The following is a 24,783-nucleotide window of genomic DNA, read 5'->3' as shown; positions in this document are numbered from 1 at the left end:
GAAGAGCCCAGCTCCAGGTACTGTAGCGTCACTGTGACGTCGGGGAAGGCCTGGCGCTATTACGTCGCCGAGGGCACGCGCCTGTGACGTCAGCGAAGGCGCGCCCCAGTGACGACACAGACACCCGCCCCTCATGTGGAACCAATCGGAACTCGAGGTGCGGCTGCCCGGGTGTCCAGAAGCGCGCATGCGCAGACGCGCGGCCACAACGGGCCGCTCAGTGTTCGCAGGCTCCGACCAGGCCGCCAACACCAGTAAGCTACAAGGAGGAGGTTTACCACTGCCTGTGCTACTACTACCGGCGCGACTTCCCAGCCTGCAACGTAGGGCGCAGCAAGGGCCTGACGCTGAGCGAGCAGGCGCTGCACACCAAGCGGTTGTCGCCGGGCGGGCACAAACAGATGGTCAGGCAAAAGCTCCTCAATGGCCACTGCAAGCCAGCTAGCTCCGGCTGCAGCCGTTGCCGCACACTCGCCTCACCTGAGCCTGGGTACGTGCGCCCCCCAACACCTCCTCCAGCCAGGTCCCGGGGACCCCGCAGCGTCCCCCGCCGCCCGGCGCCGCTCATCCTGGGCAGGCTCGGCTCCCTCTGAGGCTGCCCTGCTTTAGGGAGCTGAACCCCCCCATCTTGACAGCTGATGGCCGTTGCAACAACATTAAAGCCTTTGGAACTTTGTAGCGGGGCTACAAGGGGCTAGGAAACGAAGAAAACATCTTTTTAAAAATATAAGCTACCGGGCCGAGCGCAGTGGTTCACGCCTGTTATCCCAGCACTTTGGGAGGCCGAGACGGGTGGATCACGAGGTCAGGAATTCAAGACCGTCCTGGCTAGCATAGTGAAACCCCGTCTCCACCAAAAATACAAAAATTAGCCGGGCGTGGTAGCGGGCACCTGTAATACCAGCTACTCGGGAAGCTGAGGCAGAGGCAGAGAATTGCTTGAACCCGGGAGGCGGAGGTTGCAGTGAGGCGAGATCGTGCCACTGCACTCCAGCCTGGGCGACAGAGCGAGACTCCGTCTAAAAAAAAAAAAAAAAAATTGGTATTCTGATGTATATTGCACAGTGTGTCAACCTCAAATAATAAACAGGGTCAGAATCTAAAGGGAGTTTATTCATGCACAGAGTTTAAGGAGGGCCACCTGGGAAGCACGGATACCCAAGAGTGGAAGACAGTGTTCCAAGGCTTAGAAGTTTGGGATCACTTGCATAGAGAAAGTTTAGGGAAGCTTAGCAGAATTTCAGCATCTCTCCGTTTAAGGCTTAATATATAGTTAAAACAATCTGATTGGTCCAGGTGGTCTTTCTTTCACTCTGTCACCCAGGCTGGAGTGCAGTGGTGCAATCGTAACTCATTACAGCCTCAGCCTCCCTGGCTCAAGCGATCCTCCCACCTGGGCATCCCTAGTAGCTGGGACTACAGGCATGCACCAACACACCTGACTAATTTTTGTATTTTTTGTAGAGACAGGGTTTCACCACATTGCCCAGGCCAGTCTCAAATTCCTGGGCATAAGCAGTCATCTCACCTCGGCCTCCCAAAGTACTGGGATTACAGGCATGAGCGACTGCACCCAGACGAGGTGGTCTTTTTTCCGGGAAAGGTGTATTTTACCTTCTACACTGAAGATGTACTTACATCATGGGGTCTTTTGTGCCATCTGGTGTGAGTTAGGTACAGAACAATAAAGGAGGCAGTTAATCTGTAACAAAGATAAGTGATTGTAAGGAGAGGAGGACTAGTCTCTGGTCTCTCATAGTCATTTGCAGAATGAAAATAATAAGGAAGGAATAAATTATAATTTAAGAAGCAGAAGTTACAAACATGCTATGTGACTCGGTCAGGGTGTAACTTCCCTCTTGGCATGATAAATTTATAGAGGGTCCTGATACTTTTTTTTTCTTTTATACTTGCTAGATTCTCTGCACTGTTGATCCCACAACAATTCTTCCAGGTAGATGCTGCTATCCACTTTTTTGTTGTTTGTTTTTGAGACAGAGTCTTGCTCTGTCATCCAGGCTGGAGTGCAGTGGCGTGATCATGGCTCACTGCAACCTCTGCCTCCTGGGTTCAAGCAATTCTCCAACCTCAGCCTCCCCAGTAGCTGGGATTACAGGTGCCCACTACCACACCCAGCTAATTTTTGTGTTTTTAATAGAGACCAGGTTTCACTTTGTTGACCAGGCTGGTCTTGAACTCCTGACCTCAGATGATCCACCCGACTCGGCCTCCCAAAGTGCTGGGATTACAGGCATGAGCCACCGTGCCCCGCCCACATTTTAGAAAACGGATTCTAAGGCACAGAGAGTTCAAGTACCTTTCCAAAGATGACACAGCTCCTAAAGTGCTAGGATTACAGGCATGAGCCACTGCTCCCAGCCTTTTAAACTCAATTTAAATTATAAATGTGATCACTATAGAAAATATGTGTGTTATTTATCTGCTGCTATGTAACAAATTACTCCAGACCTAGTGGCTTAAAATAAATACTTAGGGCCAGGCACAGTGGCTCATACCTATAATCCCAACACTTTGGGAGGCCGAGGTGGGCAGATCACTTGAGTCCAGCAGTTTAAGATCAGCCTGGGCAACATAGTGAGACTCCATCTCTACAGAAAATGCAAACATTAGAGGATTTTGCATGTGTGTGTTTTTCTATTTACACATGTGTGATATGAAACAGTTAAATGATAGACAACTGTGTAACACATGGAGCAGGTGCAGTGGCTCATGTCTGTAATCCTAGCACTTTGGGAGGCCAATGTGGGAGGATCGCTTGAGCCCAGGAGTTCGAGACCAGCTTGGGCAACATGACGAAACCCTTTCTCTACAAAAAATTTTAAAAAGTAGCCAGCCGTGGTGGTGCACGCCTCTAGTTCCAGCTACTGAGGAGACTGAGGCAGGTGGATCGCTTGATCCCAGGAGTTTACAACCAGCCTGGGCAGCAAAGCAAGACCCCATCTCTACAAAAAATAAAACAATTAACTGGATGTGGTGGTACATACCTGTAGTCCCAGCTATTCGGGAGGCTGAGGTGGGAGAATCGCTTGAGCCCAAGAGGTTGAGGCTGCAGTGGGCTGCGATTGCACCACTGCACTCCAGCCTGGGCAGCAGAGCAAGACCCTGTCTCTTGAAACAAAACAAAAAACTATGTACCACATGAAGGAAAAAGCTCCAATCACATCCTCCTAAGGCAACCACTAGTATTCCTAGTACCTACCCTTTGTATGTTTTTCTCTATGTGCTAACTCATGTGATGACTATTTTAAACAAATTGTCCCGTGTTCTCACCTGGATTTTTTTTTTTTTTTTTTTTTTTTTGAGACGGAATCTCACCCTGTTGCCCAGGCTGGACTGCAGTGGCTTGACCTCGCTGCAACCTCCACCTCCCAGGTTCACGAGATTCTCCTGTTTCGGCCTCCCGAGTAGCTGGGATTACAGGCACTCACCACCATGCCTGGCCAATTTATATTTCTAGTAGACACGGGGTTTCCCCATGTTGGCCAGGCTGATCTCGAACTCCTGGCCTCAAGTGATCCACCCACCTCGGCCTCCCAAAGTGCTGGGATGACAAGCATGAGCCACCGTGCCTGGCCGAGGACTTTGTCTTGTTCCCATGTGTCCTCGGTGTCTACAACAGACTAGCTTGGGAGGTATATGCAAAATGATCTCAGCCTGCTTCTGTGTGAAGGCCAGGGTGGGCACCTGTATGGAATCAGGATCCCTGATCCCATTGGAGTGGGTGCCGTGCATCAGAGTTGGGGTCCCCTAGCCCTCCATTCCCCAGCTATCTGGTCTGACGTCAGCAGTGCAAGGCTTAGGAGATGATGAACATGGCTTCCCGGCATCCTCTTTTCTCTTTTAGACAAAGGCTTGAGTGAGGACCCACGGCCTGAGGAGAGGCCCGTGGAGGGTGAGGCACTGTCTACCCCCAACGTTTTACGCCCACCGCCACCCCATGTCTCCTCCCCTGCCCTCCATCTACCCTTGGCCTCTGGGTCTCTTCCTTCTCTCCATCCCATCTTTCTCCAGCACCCTGGTTTGGGGGTGGGAGTCCTGTGGGCTGCCTGAGATGGGAGGAGATTTAAGGATATGTCTTCTAGAACCAGGAGGTACCTGGTCAGAGCTGCAAGCAGTTCCCACTGCTAAGGGAAATTACAAGACTTTGTTTGCTGCTTTCCACAAAGGTTTCAAGACTGGGAACTGAGCCTCCTCTATCTGAACAAGTAGAATAGAGGCCTGAAAGCACAAAATTGGCTTTGTGTCCAGCAGACACACCCATTTTCAGAAAGGTGAGAATTCACTCCCTGCTGAGAATGGAAGTAGGACAGAGAGAGAGGGAGGCCAGCGTGAGGGTGGGTCTGTTTCACCTCTGGAGTATCCTGGAATGGAATGAGGGAGTGTCAGAGGAGAGAATTGTCACTTCCCCAAACCTAGCCTGGCAGGAGGAAGCATGAAGTCTTCCACTGCCACCTGGTGGCGGCGTGCTCAATTTGCAGGCTTAGTGTGTACCCGCTAGTTCTGTCACATACTATACTCAGTCACATACCTAGAAAGACCCATGGTCACTCCTAGTCCACAGAACCTTCCAAATCTTCATTCAGGCTGGTGGTGCCCTAGATTTGATTTCACAAACAGGAAAGTGAGCCCTGTCTGGCTCACAGGAATTGTGGATCTGTCTGCGTGTGCCATTTCTGAGGAAGTAAGTTGCCCACCGCCACCGCCCCAGCCCCAGCCTTCCCCCATTCCAAGATCTCACCACAGGGCCAATCTTGGTACCAGCAGAGCAGGAACATCAGCCGAGAAGCTGCCACCAAAGAGCCTTAACAGACTGCCTTTTGCCTTCCAGACAGTCAAGGTGACGTGATCCGGCCCCTGTGGAAGCAGGTGGAGTTGCTCTTCAACACAAGATACGGTGAGCAAGAAGTGGGACAGGGTTAGGGGCATCCCAGCCCCCTCCAGTGGCCCTGTTTGCAGAAGGGCTTTGGACCCATCCCCTTGCCAGCTCCCATCCCAGCTGCTCTCTGGGCAGGGACAAGGGAGGGAGGGAAGGGAGGAGCTGGGACCCTCCTTTAAAAAAAGAGAATAAGATAAGATAACCTTAGTGGTGTGCCAGGCATGAGGCTAGGTGCTTCCCCATGTTTTTTTGTTTTGTTTTGTTTTGTTTTTTTTAGACAGAGTCTGACTCTGTGGCCCAGACTGGAGTGCAGTAGCACAATGTCGGTTCACTGCAACCTCCGCCTCCCAGGTTCAAGTGATTCTCCTGCCTCACCCTCCCGAGTAGCTGGGATTGCAGGCGCTTGCCACCACACCCGGCTAATTTTTGTATTTTTAATAGAGACAGGGCTTCACCATGTCGGCCAGGCTGGTCTTGAACTCCTGACCTTAAGCGATCCTCCCACCTCTGCCTCCCAAAGTGCAGGGATGACAGGCATGAGCCACTGTGCCCAGCCCCCCGTGTTCTTCTATCCCACCTCACAAAATCCCCATGTCCTAAGACCCACTTTACAGGTGAGGAGCACTGAGGCCTCGTAAAGGAGTGTGACTCATCCAAGGCCCCACACCACTCAGTGGCAGAGATCAGGCTCATTCCAAGGCGTGGGTGTTGGTGTTGTAGAGATGAGGTCTTGCTATATTGCCCAGGCTGGTCTTGAACTCCTGAGCTCAAGTGTTCCTCCTGCCTCAGCCTCCCAAAGTGCTGGGATTACAGGCAGGAGCCACCACTGCTCCCAGCCTAAAAAGGTTTTTAAGGCTCATGACACACTGTACTGAGTTGCTCTCTGGAAATGTTACAATTTTTGCTTCTCAGGGAGGTACATTTTTCTGTACGCTCATAGGCATGAAATGCAAAAATGCAATCCTAAATTTTTATCTTGGCCCCATGTGCTGGCTCACATCTATAATCCCAGCACTTTGGGAGGCCAAGGTGGGAGGACTGTTTGAGCTCAGGAGTTTGAGACCAGCCTGGGCAACATAGTGAGACCCGACTTCCAAAAACAACCCCAAACTAAATTTTTCATTTTTGACACATTTCAAATGACGTTTATTACTAATGAAGATGAATATTTGTCATCCCTTGTTGGCCCTTTGTATGTCTAAATGGTGAATTGTTCATTCATGTCCTTGGTGCATTATTTAATGTTTTAAATGTTTCTTCTTCTTTTTTTTTTTTCTGAGATGGAGTCATGCTCTGTCGCCCAGGCTATAGTGCAGTGGCGCCGTCTTGGCTCACCACAAGCTCTGCCTCCTGGGTTCACGCCATTCTCTTGCCTCAGTTTCCTGAGTAGCTGGGACTACAGGTGCCCGCCACCATGCCTGGCTAATTTTTTGTATTTTTAGTAGAGACAGGGTTTCACCGTGTTAGCCAGGACGGTCTTGATATCCCGCCCTCATGATCCGCTCACCTCGGCCTCCCAAAGTGCTGGGATTACAGGCATGAGCCTCCGCGCCCGGCCTAAATATTTTTTTCTTTACTTATTTGAAGAAGTTCTTTAACCTTTTGTCTGCCACATGGAGTTTGTCATTGGTCTTCTTGTTTTTGATTTAAAAAAACTATTCATTCCTAGATGGGCATTACCCTTATTAAACAAATAATAAAATGTGTGATATAATGATACATTTAAAACAAGACAACCAATATCTTGATGTACATAAAGATAAACTTCAGAAGACAAACATTAAATGTTTCAACACACATTTGAATGAACTTTACTTACAAATTGTTTAGTTGGAAAAGAAATTTGTGTTCAAAAAATGTTTTCACTGGTGGAAAAATAAATCTAACAAAAACAGTATATGAAAACACTGATTTACAAAGCCAAAATATATCTTAGTTTCATTTCCTGTGTGCCCTCAATGTGATTGTCTCTATTTTTTTTTTTTTTTTTTAACAGAGACCGAGGTCTCACTGTGTTGTCCAGGTTGGTCTTGAACTCGTGGCCTCAAGTGATACTCCTGCCTCGGCCTCCCAAAAGGCTGGGATAACAGGACTGAGCCACTGCGCCTGGCTGAGGTTCTCATTAAATGAAAATAAAGGCCAGGCACGGTGGCTTATACCTGTAATGCCAGCCCTTTGGGAGTTTGAGGTGGGTGGATCACCTGAGTTCAGGAGTTTGAGACCAGCCTGACCAACATGGTGAAACCCCATCTCTACTAAAAATATAAAAAATTAGCTGGGCGTGGTGGCAGGCACCTGTAATCCCAGCTTCTCGGGTGGCTGAGGCAGGAGAATCGCTTGAACCCAAGAGGCAGAGGTTGCAGTGAGCTGAGATTGTGCCACTGCACTCCAGCCTGGGTGACAGAGCAAGACTCTGTCTCAAAATAAATACACGCCCACACCAGGCTGGGCTTGGTGGCTCATTCCTATAATCCCAGCACTTTGGGAGGCCAAGGTGGGTAGATCTCTTGACCCGTGGAGTTTGAGACCAGCCTAGGCAACACAGTGAGACCCTTGTCTCTACAAAACATAAAAAGTTAGCTGGGCGTGGTGGCTGCTACCTGTGATCCCAGCTACTTGGGAGGCTGAGGTGGGAGGATTGCTTGAGCCTGGGAGGTCAAGGCTACAGTGAGCTACGATCGCACTACTGCACTCCAGCCTGGACAACAGAGTGAGACCTTGTCTCAAAAATACAAACATGTGGCCGGGCACGATGGCTCACGCCTGTAATCCCAGCACTTTGGGAGGCTGAGGCAGGCAGATCACCTGAGGTCAGGAGTTCGAAACCAACCTGGCCAACATGACGAAACCCCGTCTCTACTAAAAATACAAAAATAATTAGCTGGATATGATGGCGTATGCCTCTAGTCCCAGCCACTCGGGAGGTTGAGGCAGGAGAATCTCTTGATTCCCAGAAGCAGAGATTGCAGTGAGTCAAGATTGTGCCACTGCACTCCTGCCTGGGCAACAGAGCAAGACTCTGTCCCAAAAAAAAAAAAAAAATACATGGATGCATATATACATATACATATATACATACATACATACATACATACCAACACCAGGTTCGATGCCTGACTTGAGTGCCCACCAGACCCCGCCCCCAGCAGTCAGCTTGGCTACCATCCACCAACACCCCCCAAGCAGATTCTGACCTCTTAAGGCAGAGGTGGGCTGTTCATCCCAGAATCCCCACATCGTATCAGGCCTCTCCCTGCAGTTCTCTGGGAGGGAGGGAATTAACCAAATCATCCGTCTCAGGGTTCCTGCCACCTTCATTCCCCAGCCCCCTCTCCAGATTCTTAACACTTTCCAGGCCCTGCAGGTCTCAGTCCCCCACAAGCAGTGATCAAACCCCTACTGTGCCAAGCCTAGGAGCCCAGGGCTCCCAGATGGTGAGGAAGGGGGATACCCAGATGCTCACCCCAGGACAGTGAGCAGATGCCTGGCTTGGCCACCCCTGGAGATTGTGGTCCCTGGAGACAGGGCACGAGGAATCTCTCTCCCTGGTGGAGGTGGGGAGCACCATCCTGGAGGGCCAGGGGTGATGGGGGCAGGGATGCCTTCCGCAGTGGCAACCGCAGTGGGCCCCAACCGCCTGGAGGGGCAAGGCTGGGGCAGGGTGGCCATGGACTTGGCTGACAGGTGTCATTTCCTGCTTCCCTTCACAGGTCAGACAAGGGCGGCATGTCTGAAGACTGTGGGCCAGGTGAGAAGTACCAGGGCCCACTGTGTGTGTCATGGGCTGGGAGGGCAACCACCAGCCCTACCCGCAGCTTTGGGGAGAAGCTCAACTCAGCCCATGAGCCTGGAGTACTAACGAGCCTCCTCTGCCCACCTGTATCTCCCAGGCCTCGCAGCGCCAAGGTGCAAGGCATACTGGGAGCTTACTGGGGTGGGGACGTGGAGAGCTAGGTGCTGGCATCACCACTGCCTCCTGTCAATGCCCAGACCCAGGCTGCAGGTTCTTGAACCAGCAGCCTCCCCTCTGGGGGGCCTCAGTTACCGGGTCTGTAAATTGGAGCCCCTAAGCCTGGCCTGAGGGGCCCCCAACCTCCAGTTCCGGTCTGGGCAGAAGCCAGGGGAGTGACATGACTTGTCCTAGGTAGGGCCTCACTAACAAGTTACAGACACCAGAATGTTCTGGAAAGACTCACTCTGCCTGGTCAGGCTCCTGCCAGACTTGACCAGATCCTTCTTTTCCTCCTTGCAGGAACCTCCGGGGAGCTGGGTTGGCTGAGGCCGATCAAAATTGAGCCAGAGGATCTGGACATCATTGCAGTCACTGTCCCAGGTAAGCGACGGGCATCTGACCACCCCCTGCAGAAATCAGGGCCGTACCATTAGCCTCCTGAGGGTCTGCCCTGGTGAAGAAGAGGCCTCCAGGCCACTCTTTCTCTCCATGGATTCTGAGAACCACCTGGGTATTGTGAATTCTTTCTCTGGCCACATCTGCCCCCTGCATTGTGAACCAGTGTTCTTAGCTCTGACGTTCCAGAAGATCCCCTCAAACATCACCCCCCTGGCTTGGCTTCCCTGGGATTTGTGAGGCTGGAGAGAAGAAAAAGGCATGAGCCTGAGAGGCTCCAAGTTGGACCCTACCCCCTGCCAAGCCTCATTTTCCACATCTTCAGAGGAGAGGGTAGATTTGGGCACTGGAGCCTCAGTATGGGGTGACTGTCAGAAGCCAAGAGGATGCCGGATGCAGTGGCTCATGCTTGTAATCCCGGCATTTTGGGTGGCTGACATGGGAGGATTGCTTGAGGCCAGGAGTTGAAGACCAGACTGGGCAACATAACAAGACCCCCCATCTCTACGAAAAATACAAAACATTAGCCAAATGTGGTGGTGTGTGACTGTCAGTGCAGCTTCTCAGGAGGCTGAGGCAGGAGGATCACTTGAGCCCAAGAGTTGGAGGCTGCAGTGAGCTGTGATCACACCACTGCACTCCAGCCTGGGCAACCAGAGCAAGAACCTGTCTCAAAAAAAAGAAATGGCCGGGTGCAGTGGCTCACGCCTATAATCCCAGCACTTTTGGAGGCCAAGGTGGGCGGATCACCTGAGGTCAAGAGTTCGAGACCAGCCTGGCCAACATGGTGAAACCCCATCTCTACTAAAAATACAAAAATTAGCCAGGTATGGTGGCTCACGCCTGTAATCCCAGCTACTCAGGAGGCTGAGGCAGGAGAATCGCTTGAACCCGGGAGGCGGAGGTTACAGTGAACCGAGATGGCGCCACTGCACTCCAGCCTGGGCGACAGAGCGAGACTTCATCTCGAACAAAAATAAAAAAAGAGAAAGAAAAGGACCCTTGTCTCTGGGGAGACTGGGCTGAGTGGTCTCTGAGGGAGTATGACAGGAGTATGACAGGCAGAAGACACCCGTGTCATTTGGAGTTTTGTCTTCAGACCCCTCTCCAACATCTGGGGAAATGACAGACTCGATGCCTGGGCACCTGCCATCGGAGGACCCTGGTTATGGGATGGAGATGCTGACAGGTAAGAAGTGGAGCTGGGCTGGTGGTTCTTGGGACTCATCTCCCCGGGGAGCAAAGGGAAAGGGGTGGGCCAGGCAGACCCCAGGCTTTTCTTGGTATTGACCGCCTCTAGTAGAGGAAACCCAATATAGGCCTGACCCCAATCCAAGGCTGGGTTCCTTTTGGAAACCTCAAGTAGGCTCTATTTATTTATTTAGAGACCTTGGGCATTTCACTTCATCTTTGTGTGTTTCCCTATTTTTTTTTTTTTTTTTTTGGAGATGGAGTTTCACTCTTGTTGCCCAGGCTGGAGTGCAGTGGCACGATCTCGGCTTAACGCACCTTCCGCCTCCTGGGTTCAAGCGATTCTCCTGCCTCAGCCTCCTGAGTAGCTGGGATTACAGGCACATGCCACCACGCATGGCTAATTTTGTATTTTTAGCGGAGACGGGCTTTCGCCATGTCAGTCAGGCTGGTCTCGACCTCCTGACCTCAGGTGATCCACCTGCCTCAGCCTCCCAAAGTGCTGGGATTGCAGGCCCGAGCCACCACGCCCGACCATAGGCTCCATTTATAACAAGGCCCAGCATCCTTCCCAGGAGCCACCTATTGGGAATAATTTGTCCATTTATCCAACAACTAGTTATTGAGCATCTATTGTGTACCTGGTCCCATGTAAGGGGCTGGAGACAAAGCAGTGAAGCAAGCAGAAGTCCCCACCTCCTGGAGTTCACATCCTCATGGGAAGAGATAGATGGATAGTAAGCAAATAAGTAAAATAGGCAGGCTAAGGTGGCTCATGCTTGTAATCCCAACACTTTGAGAAGCCAAGGCGAGGGGATTACTTGAGGCCGGGAGTTCAAGATCAGCCTGGGCAACATAGAGAGACCCATCTCTTAAATTTTTTGACATGGATCCTCACTCTGTCGCCCAGGCTGGAGTGCAGTGGCGCGATCTCAGCTCACTGCAACCTCCGCCTCCTGGGTTCAAGCAGTTCTCCTGCCTCAACCTCCTGAGTAGCTAGGATTACAGGTGCCCGCCACCACGCCTGGCTAATTTTTTTGTATTTTTAGTAGACACGGGGTTTCACCATCATGACCAGGCAGGTCTCGAAATCCTGACCTCAAATGATCCTCCTGCCTCAGCCTCCCAAAGTGCTGGGATTACAGGCGTGAGCCACTGTGCCCTGCCTCAACAAATATTTATTGAGCAGCTGCTGTGTACTAGGTCCTATGTAAGGGGCTGGGGAAAAAGCAGTAGACCAAACAGATGTCCCCACCTCCTGGGGTACACATCCTCGTGTGGAGAGATAAGCAGTAAACAAATAAGTAAAATAGGCAGGGCAAGGTGGCTCACGCTTGTAATTCCAGCACTTTGGGAGGCCAAGGCGAGGGGACTGCTTGAGGCCAGGAGTTCGAGACCAGTCAGCAACATAGCAAGTCCCCATCTCTACTGAAGAATTTTTTTTAATTGACTGATGCAGTGGCTCGCACCTATAATCTCAACACTTTGGGAGGCCAAAGCAGGAGGATCACTTCAGCCCAGGAGCTTGAGGCTAGCCTGGGCAACATGGTGAAACCCCATCTCTACAAAAAGTACAAAAATTAATTGGGCATGATGGTGCATATCTGTAGTCCCAGCTACTTGGGAAGCTGAGGTGGGAGGATTGAGTGAGCCCAGGAGGTTGAGGCTGTGGTGAGCTGTGATGGTGCCACTGAGCAAGACCCTGTCTTAAAATAAATAAATAAATAGGTCAGACGCATTGGCTCACACCTGTAATTCACCACTTTGGAAGGCTGAGGCGGGCAGATCGCTTGAGGTCAGGAGTTGAAAACCAGCCTGGCCAGCATGGTGAAACCCCGTCTCTACTAAAAATACAAAAATTAGCTGGGCGTGGTGGCACATGCCTGTAATCCCAGCTACTCAGGAGGCTGAGGCAGGAGAATCACTTGAACCCAGGAAGCAGAGGTTGTAGTGAGCCAAGATTTTGCCATTGCACTACAGCCTGGATGACAGAGTGAAACTCTGCCTCAAAATAAATAGATAGATAGATAATACTAGATACATAGATAGATAAAAATTAGACAGGCACGGTGGGACCTATGTTTAGTCCCATCTACTCGGGAGGCTGAGGCAGGAGGATCCATTGAGCCCAGGAGCTGGAGCCTGCAGTCAGCTATGATGGTGCCACTGCACTCCAGTCTGGGAGCCACGGCAAGACACCGTCTCAAAAAAGCAAAAATAGACTGGGCATGAAGACTGAAGACTGCGTAATTCCAGCACTTTGGGAGGCCGAGGCGGGCAGATCACCTGAGGCCAGGAGTTCAAGATCAGCCTGGCCAACCTAGTGAAACCCCATCTCTGCTAAAAAGACCAAAAACATTAGCTGGGCATGGTGGCAGACACCTGCAGTCCCAGCTACTTGGGACGCTGAGGCAGGAAAACCTCTTGAACCTTGGGAGGCAGAGTTTGCAGCTGAGATCGCGCCACTGCACTCCAGCCAGGTCAACAGAGTGAAACTCTATTTCAAAAACAAAGAAAGAAACAAAAATAGGGAACAAGGTAGGATGCTTAGGATGTAACACTAAGAAAAAGAAGAAAAATTGATTGTGCTTTGCTTACAACTGTGTTGCAAACATAATCACTGGGGAAAAATGAGGGTATACCAAAACAGTAGCAGTGTTAGGCAAAATGATTTGCGTTTTTTATTTTCTAAATCAGTTAGGATGCACTTCTAATACTTTGGTAATGAAGAAAAAACCATGCTTTGTCCAGCACAAACTGGGCATGACTAGACTTGACAGCAGTCTGTGGTGTAGCTATCCAGAGAGTTTGGTTGACGCCAGCCTCAGGCTGAGATGACAGCATGATGTGGTGGCTAAGGAATTGACATGGCACCCAGATGGGTTTCACAGTGGTGTTAGAAAACACCATGGAAGCCAGGCACGGTGGCTCACGCCTGTAATCCCAGCACTTTGGGAGGACGAGGCGGGCGGATCATGAGGTCAGGAAATCGAGACCATCTTGGCTAACACGGTGAAACCCTGTCTCTACTAAAAATACAAAAACTTTGCCGGCCATGGAGGCGGGTGCCTGTAGTCCCAGGTACTCGGGAGGCTGAGGCAGGAGAATGGCGTGAACCTAGGAAGAGGAGCTTGCAGTGAGCCGAGATCGCGCCACTGCACTTCAGCCTGGGCAACAGAGCGAGACTCCGTCTCAAAAAAATAAAAAAAAAAAAAAGAAAGAAAAAGAAAACACCGTGAAAGCCTCCATGCAGCACTCACAGCCAGAGGCTGAGTGGCACTGCAGGAGCTGGGGGCCTTGGATGAGCATAGCACCACTGCTGTTTGTTTCACAGAGCAGAACACAGACTTAGCCAGGTTCGGGCTCAGCCACCTCCCCAAGGTCACACAGCCCTGGGCTGGAACACATGTTTCCCATGCAGGGCTCCTTCCCAGACACCCCAGTCAAACCTGATGAATTAAGAAAATTCTGGCTGGGCGTGGTAGCTCATGCCTATAATCCCAGCACTTTGGGAGGCCGACGCGGGTGGATTACCTGAGGTCAAGAGTTCCAGACCAGCCTTGCCAACATGGCAAAACCCCATCTCTACTAAAAATACAAAATTAACTGCGCATGGTGGTGCACACCTGTAATCCCAGCTGTTTAGGAGGCTGAGGCAGGAGAATCATTTGAACGCAGGAGGCGGAGGTTGCAGTGAGCCAAGATCGCACCATTGCACTCCAGCCTGGGTGACAAGAGTGAAACTCCATCTAGAAAAAAGAAAAAGAAAAGTCTAATGGTGGTGCACGCCTGTAATCCCAGGTAATCCAGAAGCTGAGGCAGGAGAATCGCTTGAACCCAGGAGGCAGAGGGAGCAGTGAGATCAGACTGCACCAATGCACTCCAGCCTGGGTGACAGAGTGGGACTCTGTCTCAAAAAGAACAAAACAACATAAAGGAAAATTCTGAGATGTCCAGGACCACCGTGGACTAAAGATTTTGCATGTGTATGCTTTTTCTGTTTACACATGTATGATATGAAACAGTTAAATGATAGACAACTGTGTAACACATTGAGCAGGTGCAGTGGCTCATGTCTGTAATCCTAGCACTTTGGGAGGCCAACATGGGATGATCTCTTGAGCCCAGGAGTTCGAGACCAGCTTGGGCAACATGGCAAAACCCTTTCTCTACAAAAAATTTTAAAAAGTAGCCAACCGTGGTAATGCATGCCTCTAGTTCCAGCTACTGAGGAGACTGAGGTGGGTGGATCGCTTGATCCCAGGAGTTTACAATCAGCCTGGGCAGCATAGCAAGACCCCATCTCTACAAAAAATAAAACAATTAATTGGATGTGGTGGTACGTACCTGTAGTCCCAGCTGTTCGGGAGGTTGAGATGGGAGAATCGCTTGAGCCCAAGAGGTTGCAGCTGCATGGGCTGTGATTGCACCACTGCACTCCAGCCTGGGCAGCAGAGCAAGACGCTGTCTCTTGAAACAAAACAAAACCAAAAACTATGTAACATATGGAGGAAAGCTCCAATCACATCCTCCTAAGGCAACCACTAGTATCCCTAGTACCTATCCTTTGTATGTTTTTTTCTATGTGCTAACTCATGTGATGACTATTTTAAACAAATTGTCCCGTGTTCTCAACTGTGTTTTTTTTTTGTTGTTTTTTTTTTTTAGACGGAATCTCACCCTGTTGCCCAGGCTGGAGTGCAGTGGCACGACCTCACTGCAACCTCCACCTCCTGGGTTCTGGCGATTCTCTTGTCTCAGCTTCCCGAGTAGCTGGGATTACAGGCGCCTGCTACCACGCCTGGCTAATTTTTGTATGTCTAATAGAGACAGGGCTTCACCGTGTTGGCCAGGCTGGTCTTGAACTCCTGACCTTAAGCGATCCGCCCACCTCGGCCTCCCAAAGAACAGGGATTATAGGCATGAGCCACTGTGCCCAGCCCCCCATGTTCTTGTATCCCATCTCACAAAATCCCCATGTCCTAAGACCTACTTTACAGATGAGGAGTACTGAGGCCTGATAAAGGGGTGTGACTCATCCAAGGCCCCACACCACTCAGTGGCAGAGATCAGGCTCATTCCAGGGCATGAGTGTTGGTGTTGTATACATGAGGTACCTGGTCAGAGCTAGGAGCAGTTCCCACTGCTAAGGGAAATTACAAGGCTTTGTTTTTATTACACACCCTGCTGCTTTCCACAAAGGTTTTAAGACTGGGAACTGAGCCTCCTCTATCTGAACAAGTAGAATAGAGGCCTGAAAGCACAAAATTGGCTTTGTGTCCAGCAGACACACCCATTTTCAGAAAGGTGAGAATTCCCTCCCTGCTGAGAATGGAAGTAGGACAGAGAGAGAGGGAGGCCAGCGTGAGGGTGGGTCTGTTTCACCTCTGGAGTATCCTGAAATGGAATGAGTGAGTGTCAGAGGAGAGAATTGTCACTTCCCCAAACCCAGCCTGGCAGGAGGAAGCATGAAGTCTTAACACAGTTCCACTGCCACCTGGTGGCGGCGTGCTCAATTTGCAGGCTTAGTGTGTACCCAGTAGTTCTCAGTCACATACTATACTCAGTCACATACCTAGAAAGACCCATGGTCACTCCTAGTCCACAGAACCTTCCAAATCTTCATTCAGGCTGGTGGTACCCTAGATTTGATTTCACAAACAAGGTTGTGAGCCCAGGAATTGTGGACCTGTCTGCGTGTGCCATTTCTGAGGAAATAAGTTACACCACTGCCACCGCCCCAGCCTTCCCCCATTCCAAGATCCCACCACAGGGCCAGTCTTGGTACCAGCAGAGCAGGAACATCAGCCGAGAAGCTGCCACCAAAGAGCCTCAACAGACTGCCTTTTGCCTTCCAGACAGTCAAGATGACGTGATCTGGCCCCTGCGGAAGCAAGTGGAGCTGCTCTTCAACACATGATATGGTGAGCAAGAGGTGGGACAGGGTTTGGGGGCATCCCAGCCCCCTCCAGTGGCCCTGTTTGCAGAAGGGCTTTGGACCCATCCCCTTGCCAGCTCTCATCCCAGCTGCTCTCTGGGCAGGGACAAGGGAGGGAGGGAAGGGAGGAGCTGGGACCCTCCTTAAAAAAAAAAAAAGAATAAGATAAGATAACCTCAGTGTGTGCTGCTGGGCATGAGGCTAGGTGCTTCCCCACTTTTTTTTTTTTTTTTTTTTTTGACACCGAGTCTCACTCTTACCCAGGCTGGAGTGCAGTGGCGCAATGTCGGCTCACTACAACCTCTGCCTCCCAGGTTCAAGCAATTATCCTGCCTCACCCTCCCGAGTAGCTGGGATTACAGGTGCCCACCACCACACCTGGCTAATTTTTGTATTTTTAATAGAGACAGGGCTTCACTGTGTTGGCCAGGCTGGTCTTGAACTCCTGACCTCAAGCGATCCACCCACCTCGGCCTCCCAGAGTGCAGGGATGACAGGCATGAGCCACCGTGTCCAGCCCTCGTGTTCTTGTATCCTATCTCACAAAATCCCCATGTCCTAAGACCCACTTTACAGCTGAGGAGAACTGAGGCCTGGTAAAGGGGTGTGACTCATCCAAGGCCCCACACTACTCAGTGGCAGAGATTAGGCTCATTCCAAGGTGTGGTGTTGGGCCACACCAGCATGTGGGATTGCTTATGGTGGCAGGAGGGACACTCGGGCGGCCTTACTGGAAGGGTGAGGCTGAGTGGACTCAGGGGGAAGCAATGCCGAATCTCAGCAGCCATTAGTGGTGGCTTCTGTGCTGCCTGGGCATGAGGGCATGGACCCAGTGTGGGCCTTGGGGTAACCCTGGGTTGAGTTCTCATCCCCTGGCTCTGCCGTTCAGTGGCTCTGTGACCTCAGAGAAGTCATGTCCCCTCTGATCTCCAGGTTCCTTTCCTGCAGGCTGGGGAGCCACTCTTTCCACCTCCCAGGAAGGCTGGCAGGCCCTCAAAAGGGCTCTGGCAGCTTTGCCCCCTACACAGGCACGGGACACGGGTTGAGGCTCCTGGCCCCATGGCACCAGGTGGCCTTACAGCAGCCATGTCTCTGCAGCCAAGGCCATTGGCATCTCGGAGCCCGTCAAGGTGCTGTACTCCAAGTTTCTGATGCACCTGGAGGAGCTGTTTGTGGTGGGGTTGTCTGAAGGCATCTCCCTCCGCAGGCCCAGCTGCTTCGGGATCGCCAAGCTCTGGAAGATTCTGGAGGCCAGCAACAGCATCCAGTTTGTGATCAAGAGGTAAGGCCTGACCAGGTCCCTGGGAGACAGCACCAGGCCTGCTCAGCACCCGGGGCAGGAGCAGCACCAAATCACCATCAAGCGATTCTTGTGCCTCAGCCACCCGAGTAGCTGGGACCACAGGTGTGTGCCACCATGCCCAGCTAATTTTTTTATTAATTGATTGATTGATTTTATTTTTTTAGAGATAGGGTCTGGCCACATTGCCCAGACTGTTCTCAAACTCCTGGACTCAAGCCATCTCCTGCCTGGGCCTCCCAAAGTGATTACAGGCATGTGCCACCGCGCTTGGCCACTATTTCTTGTTTCCTTTAGACAGAGTCTCACTCTGTCTCCCAGGCTGGAGTGCAGTGGTGCAATCTTGGCTCACTGCAACCACAGCCTCCTGGGTTCAAATGATTCTCCTGACTCAGCCTCTCGAGTAGCTGAGACTACAGGTGCCCGCCACCACGCCCGGCTAATTTTGTATTTTTAGCTGAGATGGGGTTTCACCACGTTGGCCAGGCTGGTCTTGAACTACTGACCTCAAGTGATCCGGCCACCTCAGCCTCCCAAATTGCTGGGATTATAGGCATGAGCCACCGCACCAGGCCTTTCTTTTCTCTCTCTTTTTTTTTTTTCTTTGACAGCAAGGTGTTAGATGGGTTTGGCTGCAGTTGGCAGATATGAGGCTACCCAGGGCTGCCAGACCCAAAGCCACCGAGCTGACCCCTCTCGCAGTCTCAGGAGAGCAGTGTTCAGTTTGCCCAGATGCAGAATGGGAACGTCCCATCAGCTCACGGGTTCTCCAGGCTGGCGTGTTGGTGTCCTGGGCCAGGGGCTGGGGGCAATGCCCCATTGTCCCAGGATGAGAAAGTCCGGCAGTGGCTTCTCCAGGCTCTTTCTGTTTCCTTGAGCATGTCGTGTTTTTGCCACTGAGGTCCCGGGGCAGCACCCATGGATACACCCTGTGTGCCCAGCTAGGATAAAAAGTCCCTTTGGAGAAGGTGGTAGCAGTTATTGAGTAAAAATGTGGTCGGAGGATTTCAGGAACAGTGGTTCATGCCTGTAATCCCAGCACTTTGGGAAGCTGAGGTGGGAGGATTGCTTGAGCCCAGGAGTTCAAGACCAGCCTGGGCAACATAGCAAGACTGTGTCACTACAAAAAAATTTTTTTAAGCTCTAGTGTAGCAGCACATGCCTGTAGTCTCAGCTACTCAGGAGGCTGAAGCAGAAGGATCACTTGAGGCCAGGAGTTCAAGACTAGCATGGGCAACATAACAAGACCCCATCTCTACAAAAAAATTTTAAATTAGCTGGGCATGGTGGTGCACACCTGTAATCTCAGCTACTCAGGAGGCTGAGGTGGGAGGATCACTTAAGCCCAGGAGGGGTTTGGAGGCTCCAGTCTATGATTGCACCACTGCACTCCAGCCTGGGTAACAGAGCAAGACCCCTACTCAAAAAAATAAAAAAACAAAACAGGGAATGGGAGAATCATATTTCCATTTTGTGTTTGTTACTTCTGTGTTACTGTAATAGCATACATTTAGGCTTGGTTTATGGTGGGGCACGATGGCTCACGCCTGTAATCCCAGCACTTTGGGAGGCCAAGGCGGGCAGATCACTTGAGGTCAGGAGTTCGAGACCAGCCTGGCCAACATGGCAAGATCCCATCTCTACTAAAAATACACAAATTAGCCAGGCGTGGTGGCTCATGCCTGTAATCCCAGCTGTAATCTCCCTGTCATCAGGAGACTGAGGCAGAAGAATCACTTGAACCCGGGAGGCGGAGGTTGCATTGAGCTGAGATGGTGCCACAACACTCCAGCCTGGGCAACAGAGTAAGACTCTGTCTCAAAAAAAAAAAAAAAAAAAATAGGCTTGGTTTGGTTGAAAGCAGCAAGAAAGAAGAGACTCTTAAGGGTTTGTTCCTCCAGGGGAGTAGATGGTTCTCAAACTGGGAGACTCACAGTGTCATTTCTGCATAAAGTGGTGAGGAGATCTGCTGGGACAGGGAGCTCTTCTGCAGGGCCTGCTCTATGCCAGGAGGGAGGCTGCTGCTCCACGACACAAAAAGAGCAGATAGCAAAAAGCTACGCAAAAGGGCTGGAGAGCAAGAGTTGTGACCGTGCAGTAGAATCAAAGGCTTCAGCAGGCCAGGATGAAATGCAGCCACATGCCCGGTGTGTCTGGGCATATTAAAAGGAAGATTGAGCTGGGCACAGTGGCTCATGCCTGTAATCCCAGCACGTTGGGAGGCTGAGGTGGGCAGATCACTTGAGATCAGGACTACTAAAAATACAAAAATTAAGTCCAGGCACGGTGGCTCACACCTGTAATCCCAGTACTTTGAAAGGCTGAGGTGGGCGGGTCACCTGAGGTCGGGAGTTCGAGACCACCCTGACCAATATAGAGAAACCCCATCTCTACTAAAAAATACAAAATTAGCTGGGTGTGGTGGTGGGTGCCTGTAATCCCAGCTACTCGGGAAGCTGAGGCAGGAGAATTGCTTGAACCCAGGAGGCAGAAATTGCAGTGAGCTCAGATCATGCCATTGCACTCCAGCCTGGGCAACAGGAGCAAAACTCCGTCTCCAAAAAAAAAAAAAAAAAAAAATTAGCCAGGCTTGGTGGTGTGCACCTGAAGTCCCAGCTACTTGGGAGGCTGAGGTGGGAGGATTGCTTGAGCCAGGAGTTCGAGGCTGCAGTGAGCCATGATTGCACTACTGCACTCCAGTCTGGGTGACAGAGTAAGGCCCCGTATGAAAAAAAAAAAATGTAAATACATTCTGGCCAGGCATGATGGCTCACGCCTGTAATCCCAACACCTTGGGAGGCCCAGAAAGGAGAATTGCTTGAGCCCAGGAGTTTGAGACCAGCCTGGGCACTGTATCGAGACCCCATCTCTACAAAAAATTTTAAAAATTTTCACACCTGTAATCCCAGCACTTTGGGAGGACAAAATGGGAGGGTCGCTTGAGGCCAGGAGTTCGAGACCAGCCTGGTCAACATAGCGACCCCGTCTCTATTTGATTTTTAGAATTAAAAAATTAGCCAGGTGCAGTGGTATGTGCCAGTAGTCCCAGATACTTGGGAGGCTGAGGCGGAAGGCAGAAGAATTGCGTAAGCACAGAAGGTCCAGGCTGCAGTGAGCTATGATGGCATCACTGCGCTCCAGCCTGGGTGACAGAGCAAGACCTCGTCCCTTTAAAAATACAAAGAGGCCGGGCGTGGTGGCTCACGCCTGTAATCCCAGCACTTTGGGAGGCCGAGGCAGATGCATCACTTGAGGTCGAGAGTTCGAAACCAGCCTGGCCAACATGGTGAAACCCCATCTCTACTAAAAATACCAAAAATTAGCTGGGCGTGGTGGTGCTCACCTGTAGTCCCAGCTCCTCAGGAGGCTGAGGCTCAAGAATCACTTGAACCTGGGAGGTGGAGGTCACAGTGAGCTGAGATCGCATTACTGCACTCCAGCCTGGGCGACAGAGCGAGACTCCTTCTCAAAATAAATAAATAAATATATAAATAAATAAAACACAAAGAGACAAACAAACTAAAAAACCATCCTGGGTGCCTGCCAGGTCCTGGGCTTGCAGCCCAGCAGTAAATGCCACCAAGTTGCCCTGGAGTTGCCTATGTAACCCAGACAAAATCACAATATTATGTCAGGTAGAGGTAACTGCTGTGACAGGATATAACTCAGAGTGAGGGAGAGAGAGGGACAGGAGGAACCTGGAAAAGGAGGTGACGTTGGAGCAGCGACCCAATGAAGTGAGAGGGCCAGCCAGGTGCATAAAGAGTGTGGGAGCAGGCCAGGTGCGGTGGCTCACGCCTGTAATCCCAGCACTTTGGGAGGCCGAGGCAGGCAGATCACAAGGTCAGGAGTTCGAGACCAGCCTGACCAACACGGTGAAACCCTGTCTCTACTAAAAATACAAAAATTAGCCAGATGTGGTGGCGCGTGCCTGTAATCCCAGCTACTCAGGAGGCTGAGGCAGGAGAATCGCTTGAACCCAGGAGGTGGAGGTTGCAGTGAGCCGAGATCATGCCATTACACTCCAGCCTGGATGACAAAGGGAGACTGTCTCAAAAAAAAAAAAAAAAAAAAGACTGTTGGGACAGAGAAAAAGTCATGCAAAGTCCCAGAGGCAAGAACGTGCTTCTGTGTTTGAAGGCTCGCAAGGTGCCCTTGTAGCTGGTGTAGGGTGAATGAGGGAAGGATGGTGAGGTTAAGGCCGAAGAGGTAGCAGGGTACCAGGCACAGTGGCCCACACCTGTAATCCTAGCACTTTGGAAGACTGAGGTGGGAGGATTGCTTGAGCTCAGGAGTTTGAGACCAGCCTAGGCAACATAGTTAGACCCTATCTCTATAAAAAAAAAGAAAAATAGGTCAGGAGCGGTGGCTCACGCCTGTAATCTCAGCACTTTGGGAGGTCGAGGAGGGTGGATCACCTGAGGTCGGAAGTCCAAGACCAGCCTGGCCAACATGGTGCAAACCCATCTCTAAAAATACTGTCGTGGGGTGAGGGGAGTGGGGAGGGATAGCATTAGGAGATACACCTAATGTCAATGACGAGTTAATGGGTAAAGCACACCAACATGGCACATGTATACCTATGTAACAAACCTGCATGTTGTGCACGTGTACCCTAGAACTTAAAATATAATTAAAAAAAAAAAAAAAACAGAAAAAAAAATACTAAAATTAGCCACGTGTGGTGGTCGGGGTCAGGGGCCTGTAATCTGTAATCCCAGCCCCTCGGGAGACTGAGGCAGGAGAACTGCTTGAACCTGGGAGGCAGAGGTTGCAGAGAGCTGAGATAGTGCCACTGCACTCCAGCCTGGGCAACAAGAGCAAAACTCTGTCTCAAAATAAAAAAAGAAAAGGAAAAGGTAGCAGGGGCCAGATCACATGGGTTTGGGGCCAGCTTAAATAGTTTGAATTTTATTTTTAAAAAATTCTTAGAGACAGGGTCTCATTCTGGTTTGTTTTTGTTTTTGTTTTTGCTTTCAACGACACTCCCTCAAACCATAAGCCAGGGGCCCCCGGGCAGCTTGAGGTTAGGTGCCAATTCAACAGCAAGTCCTCATGAATGACATTTTTTATGGTTTTGTGCAGAGACACCTTGTGCTCATGAGCATTGGTTTTTTTTTGTTTTGTTTTGTTTTTTTGTTTGAGACAGAGTCTCGCTCTGTACCAATCCAAAGCCTTTTCTAGCTCCTGAGACTATGGTTCAAGGCAGGGCTATGCTTCCCCCTCCCAGCCCTGGCCCGTGACCCCAGCTCTGTGCCTGGCACTGTTCAGAAGCCTAAGAGATGCCCACCGCCAGAGCGGGCACCAAATCCTCATCTACTGGGGACCCAGGGAGTACCCTCCCTGAGAGTTTGGCCTTTGGGCTCACTCCTGGGCAGAGACTCCTCGGTGCTGCTGCTTGATTACCCCTGTGACAGAGAGCTCATTACCTCTCCAGGCCCATTACCTCTCCAGAGAGCTAATTACCTCTCCACTCCATGGCCTACCCTGCCATCCCCCGACAGCCCCCTTCTGGCCAGCATGATTTTCCCAGTGTCCTCTGCCCACCACAAACCCCAGCCCCCCAACAGGCTTGCTCTAACAGGACAAGTTGTGCTGAAGATGGAGACTTTAGAAGCAGTGCAGTATGATAAAGAACATTGACTCATGTCTGGGCAAGGCTTTCTAGAGTCTGTGGAGCTAAAGACATTAGTGTAATACAAAGCTGGGCTTGGTGACTGGCGTTTCCGACTGCAGTGACACAGCAGCTCTCAGACGTGAGCCGTAGATCTCAGACCTTTCCAGAAGCTTGGAGTTCTTCTTATGTAGTGGGCCCCAACTGTTTCTACTCCTTTTCTTTTCTTTTCTTTCATTTTGAGACGGAGTCTTACTCTGTCACCCAGGCTGGAGTGCAGTGGCGCTATCTCAGCTCACTGCAACCTCTGCCTCCTGGGTTCAAGCGATTCCCCTCCCTCAGCCTCCCGAGTAGCTGGGATTATAGGAGCCTGCCACCACACCCAGCTAATTTTTGTATTTTTAGTAGAGACGGGTTTCACTAAAGTTTTACCCAGTCTTGGTTGAGGAGGGAGGGGCCAGGCCAGGTCAGTGCACCCCGTCCTCCTGATAAAGGGGGTCTGGTTGACCTCAGTGAATAGATGAGGTTGGAGGCGAGTGGGTTCCTAACCACAGAAGGAGGGGTGTCTGCATGGGGACCACAAGCGTGGTGGTAAGATGTGGGGGGTGTCTACCCCGCCTTAAATAGTGCAGTGCCTCTCCTGACCCTTTTTTTAATATTATATATATATAGAAAGAGAGAGCGAGACCAAGTCTCACTTTGTTGCCCAGGCTGGAGTGCAGTGGCACGATCTCCGCTCACTGCAACCTCCACCTCCCAGGTTCAAGCTATTCTCCTGCCTCAGCCTCCCGAGTAGGTGGGATTATAAGCACGTGCCACCATGCCTGGCTAATTTTTGTATTTCTAGTAGAGATGGGGTTTCACCATGTTGGCTAGGCTGGTCTCAAACTCCTGGCCTCAAGTGATCCTCCTGCCTTGGCCTCCCAAAATGCTGGGATGACAGGCATGAGCCACCATGTCCGGCCTCCTGACCCTTTTTAAGCCACCCATCCACCTCCATCTCCACCAAGGGCTGTGTCCTGGCCTCCCAAACCCAGATTTGCAGGGGCTGTCCCTGCAGGGCGACATGCCACATGATGAGCACTGAGGGCTGGCCAGAGCCTCCAGGGCGGGCCAGGCATGGTGGCTCACACCTGTAATCCCAGCACTTTGGGAGGCCAAGGCAGGAGGATCACTTGAGGTCAGGAGTTCGAGACCAGCCTGACTAACATGGTAAAACCCCGTGTCTACTTAAAATCCAAAAATTGGCCAGGCATGGTGGTACACAGCTGTAATCCCAGCTACTTGGGAGGCTGAGGCAGGAGAATCACTTGAACCCAGGAGGCAGAGGTTGCAGTGAGCAGAGATCGCACCACCGCACTCCAGCCTGGGCGACAGGGCGAGACTCTGTCTCAAAAAAAAAAAGTACTTAGGGTACAGTGATGTGGCGGCTGCCAACAGGCCACAGGAGCCCCCAAAAGGGGGATCAGGAGGGTGAGGGGTAGTTGGAGAGAGT

At 51.1% G+C, this 24,783-nt stretch overlaps 1 protein-coding gene across 4 annotated transcripts in view; it reads left to right on the top strand.

Moving 5' to 3' along the window:
• The first annotated feature begins 201 nt into the window (after positions 1–201).
• Positions 202–24,783, top strand: part of LOC129041060 (general transcription factor II-I repeat domain-containing protein 1-like) — a 53,950-nt gene continuing 29,368 nt past the window's right edge. For 2 of the 4 annotated variants that reach the window (XM_063667295.1, XM_063667294.1), the window contains exons 1-6: positions 202–490; positions 4,850–4,915; positions 9,150–9,230; positions 10,345–10,434; positions 16,295–16,360; positions 17,582–17,656. In XM_063667295.1, coding sequence (XP_063523365.1) covers positions 424–490; positions 4,850–4,915; positions 9,150–9,230; positions 10,345–10,434; positions 16,295–16,356 — 366 coding nt within the window. In that variant the 5' untranslated portion in view covers positions 202–423 and the 3' untranslated portion in view covers positions 16,357–16,360; positions 17,582–17,656. Of the gene's footprint in view, positions 491–4,849; positions 4,916–9,149; positions 9,231–10,344; positions 10,435–16,294; positions 16,361–17,472; positions 17,657–24,783 lie in introns of all 4 variants that reach the window. The other 2 variants (XM_063667297.1, XM_063667296.1) reach the window with 1 other exon arrangement.

The sequence above is a fragment of the Pongo pygmaeus genome, chromosome 6, assembly GCF_028885625.2.
Source record: "Pongo pygmaeus isolate AG05252 chromosome 6, NHGRI_mPonPyg2-v2.0_pri, whole genome shotgun sequence".
Taxonomy (NCBI): domain Eukaryota; kingdom Metazoa; phylum Chordata; class Mammalia; order Primates; family Hominidae; genus Pongo; species Pongo pygmaeus.
The sequence above is the reverse complement of the archived record's forward strand: the minus strand, read 5'-3'. Positions and strand labels throughout refer to the sequence as shown.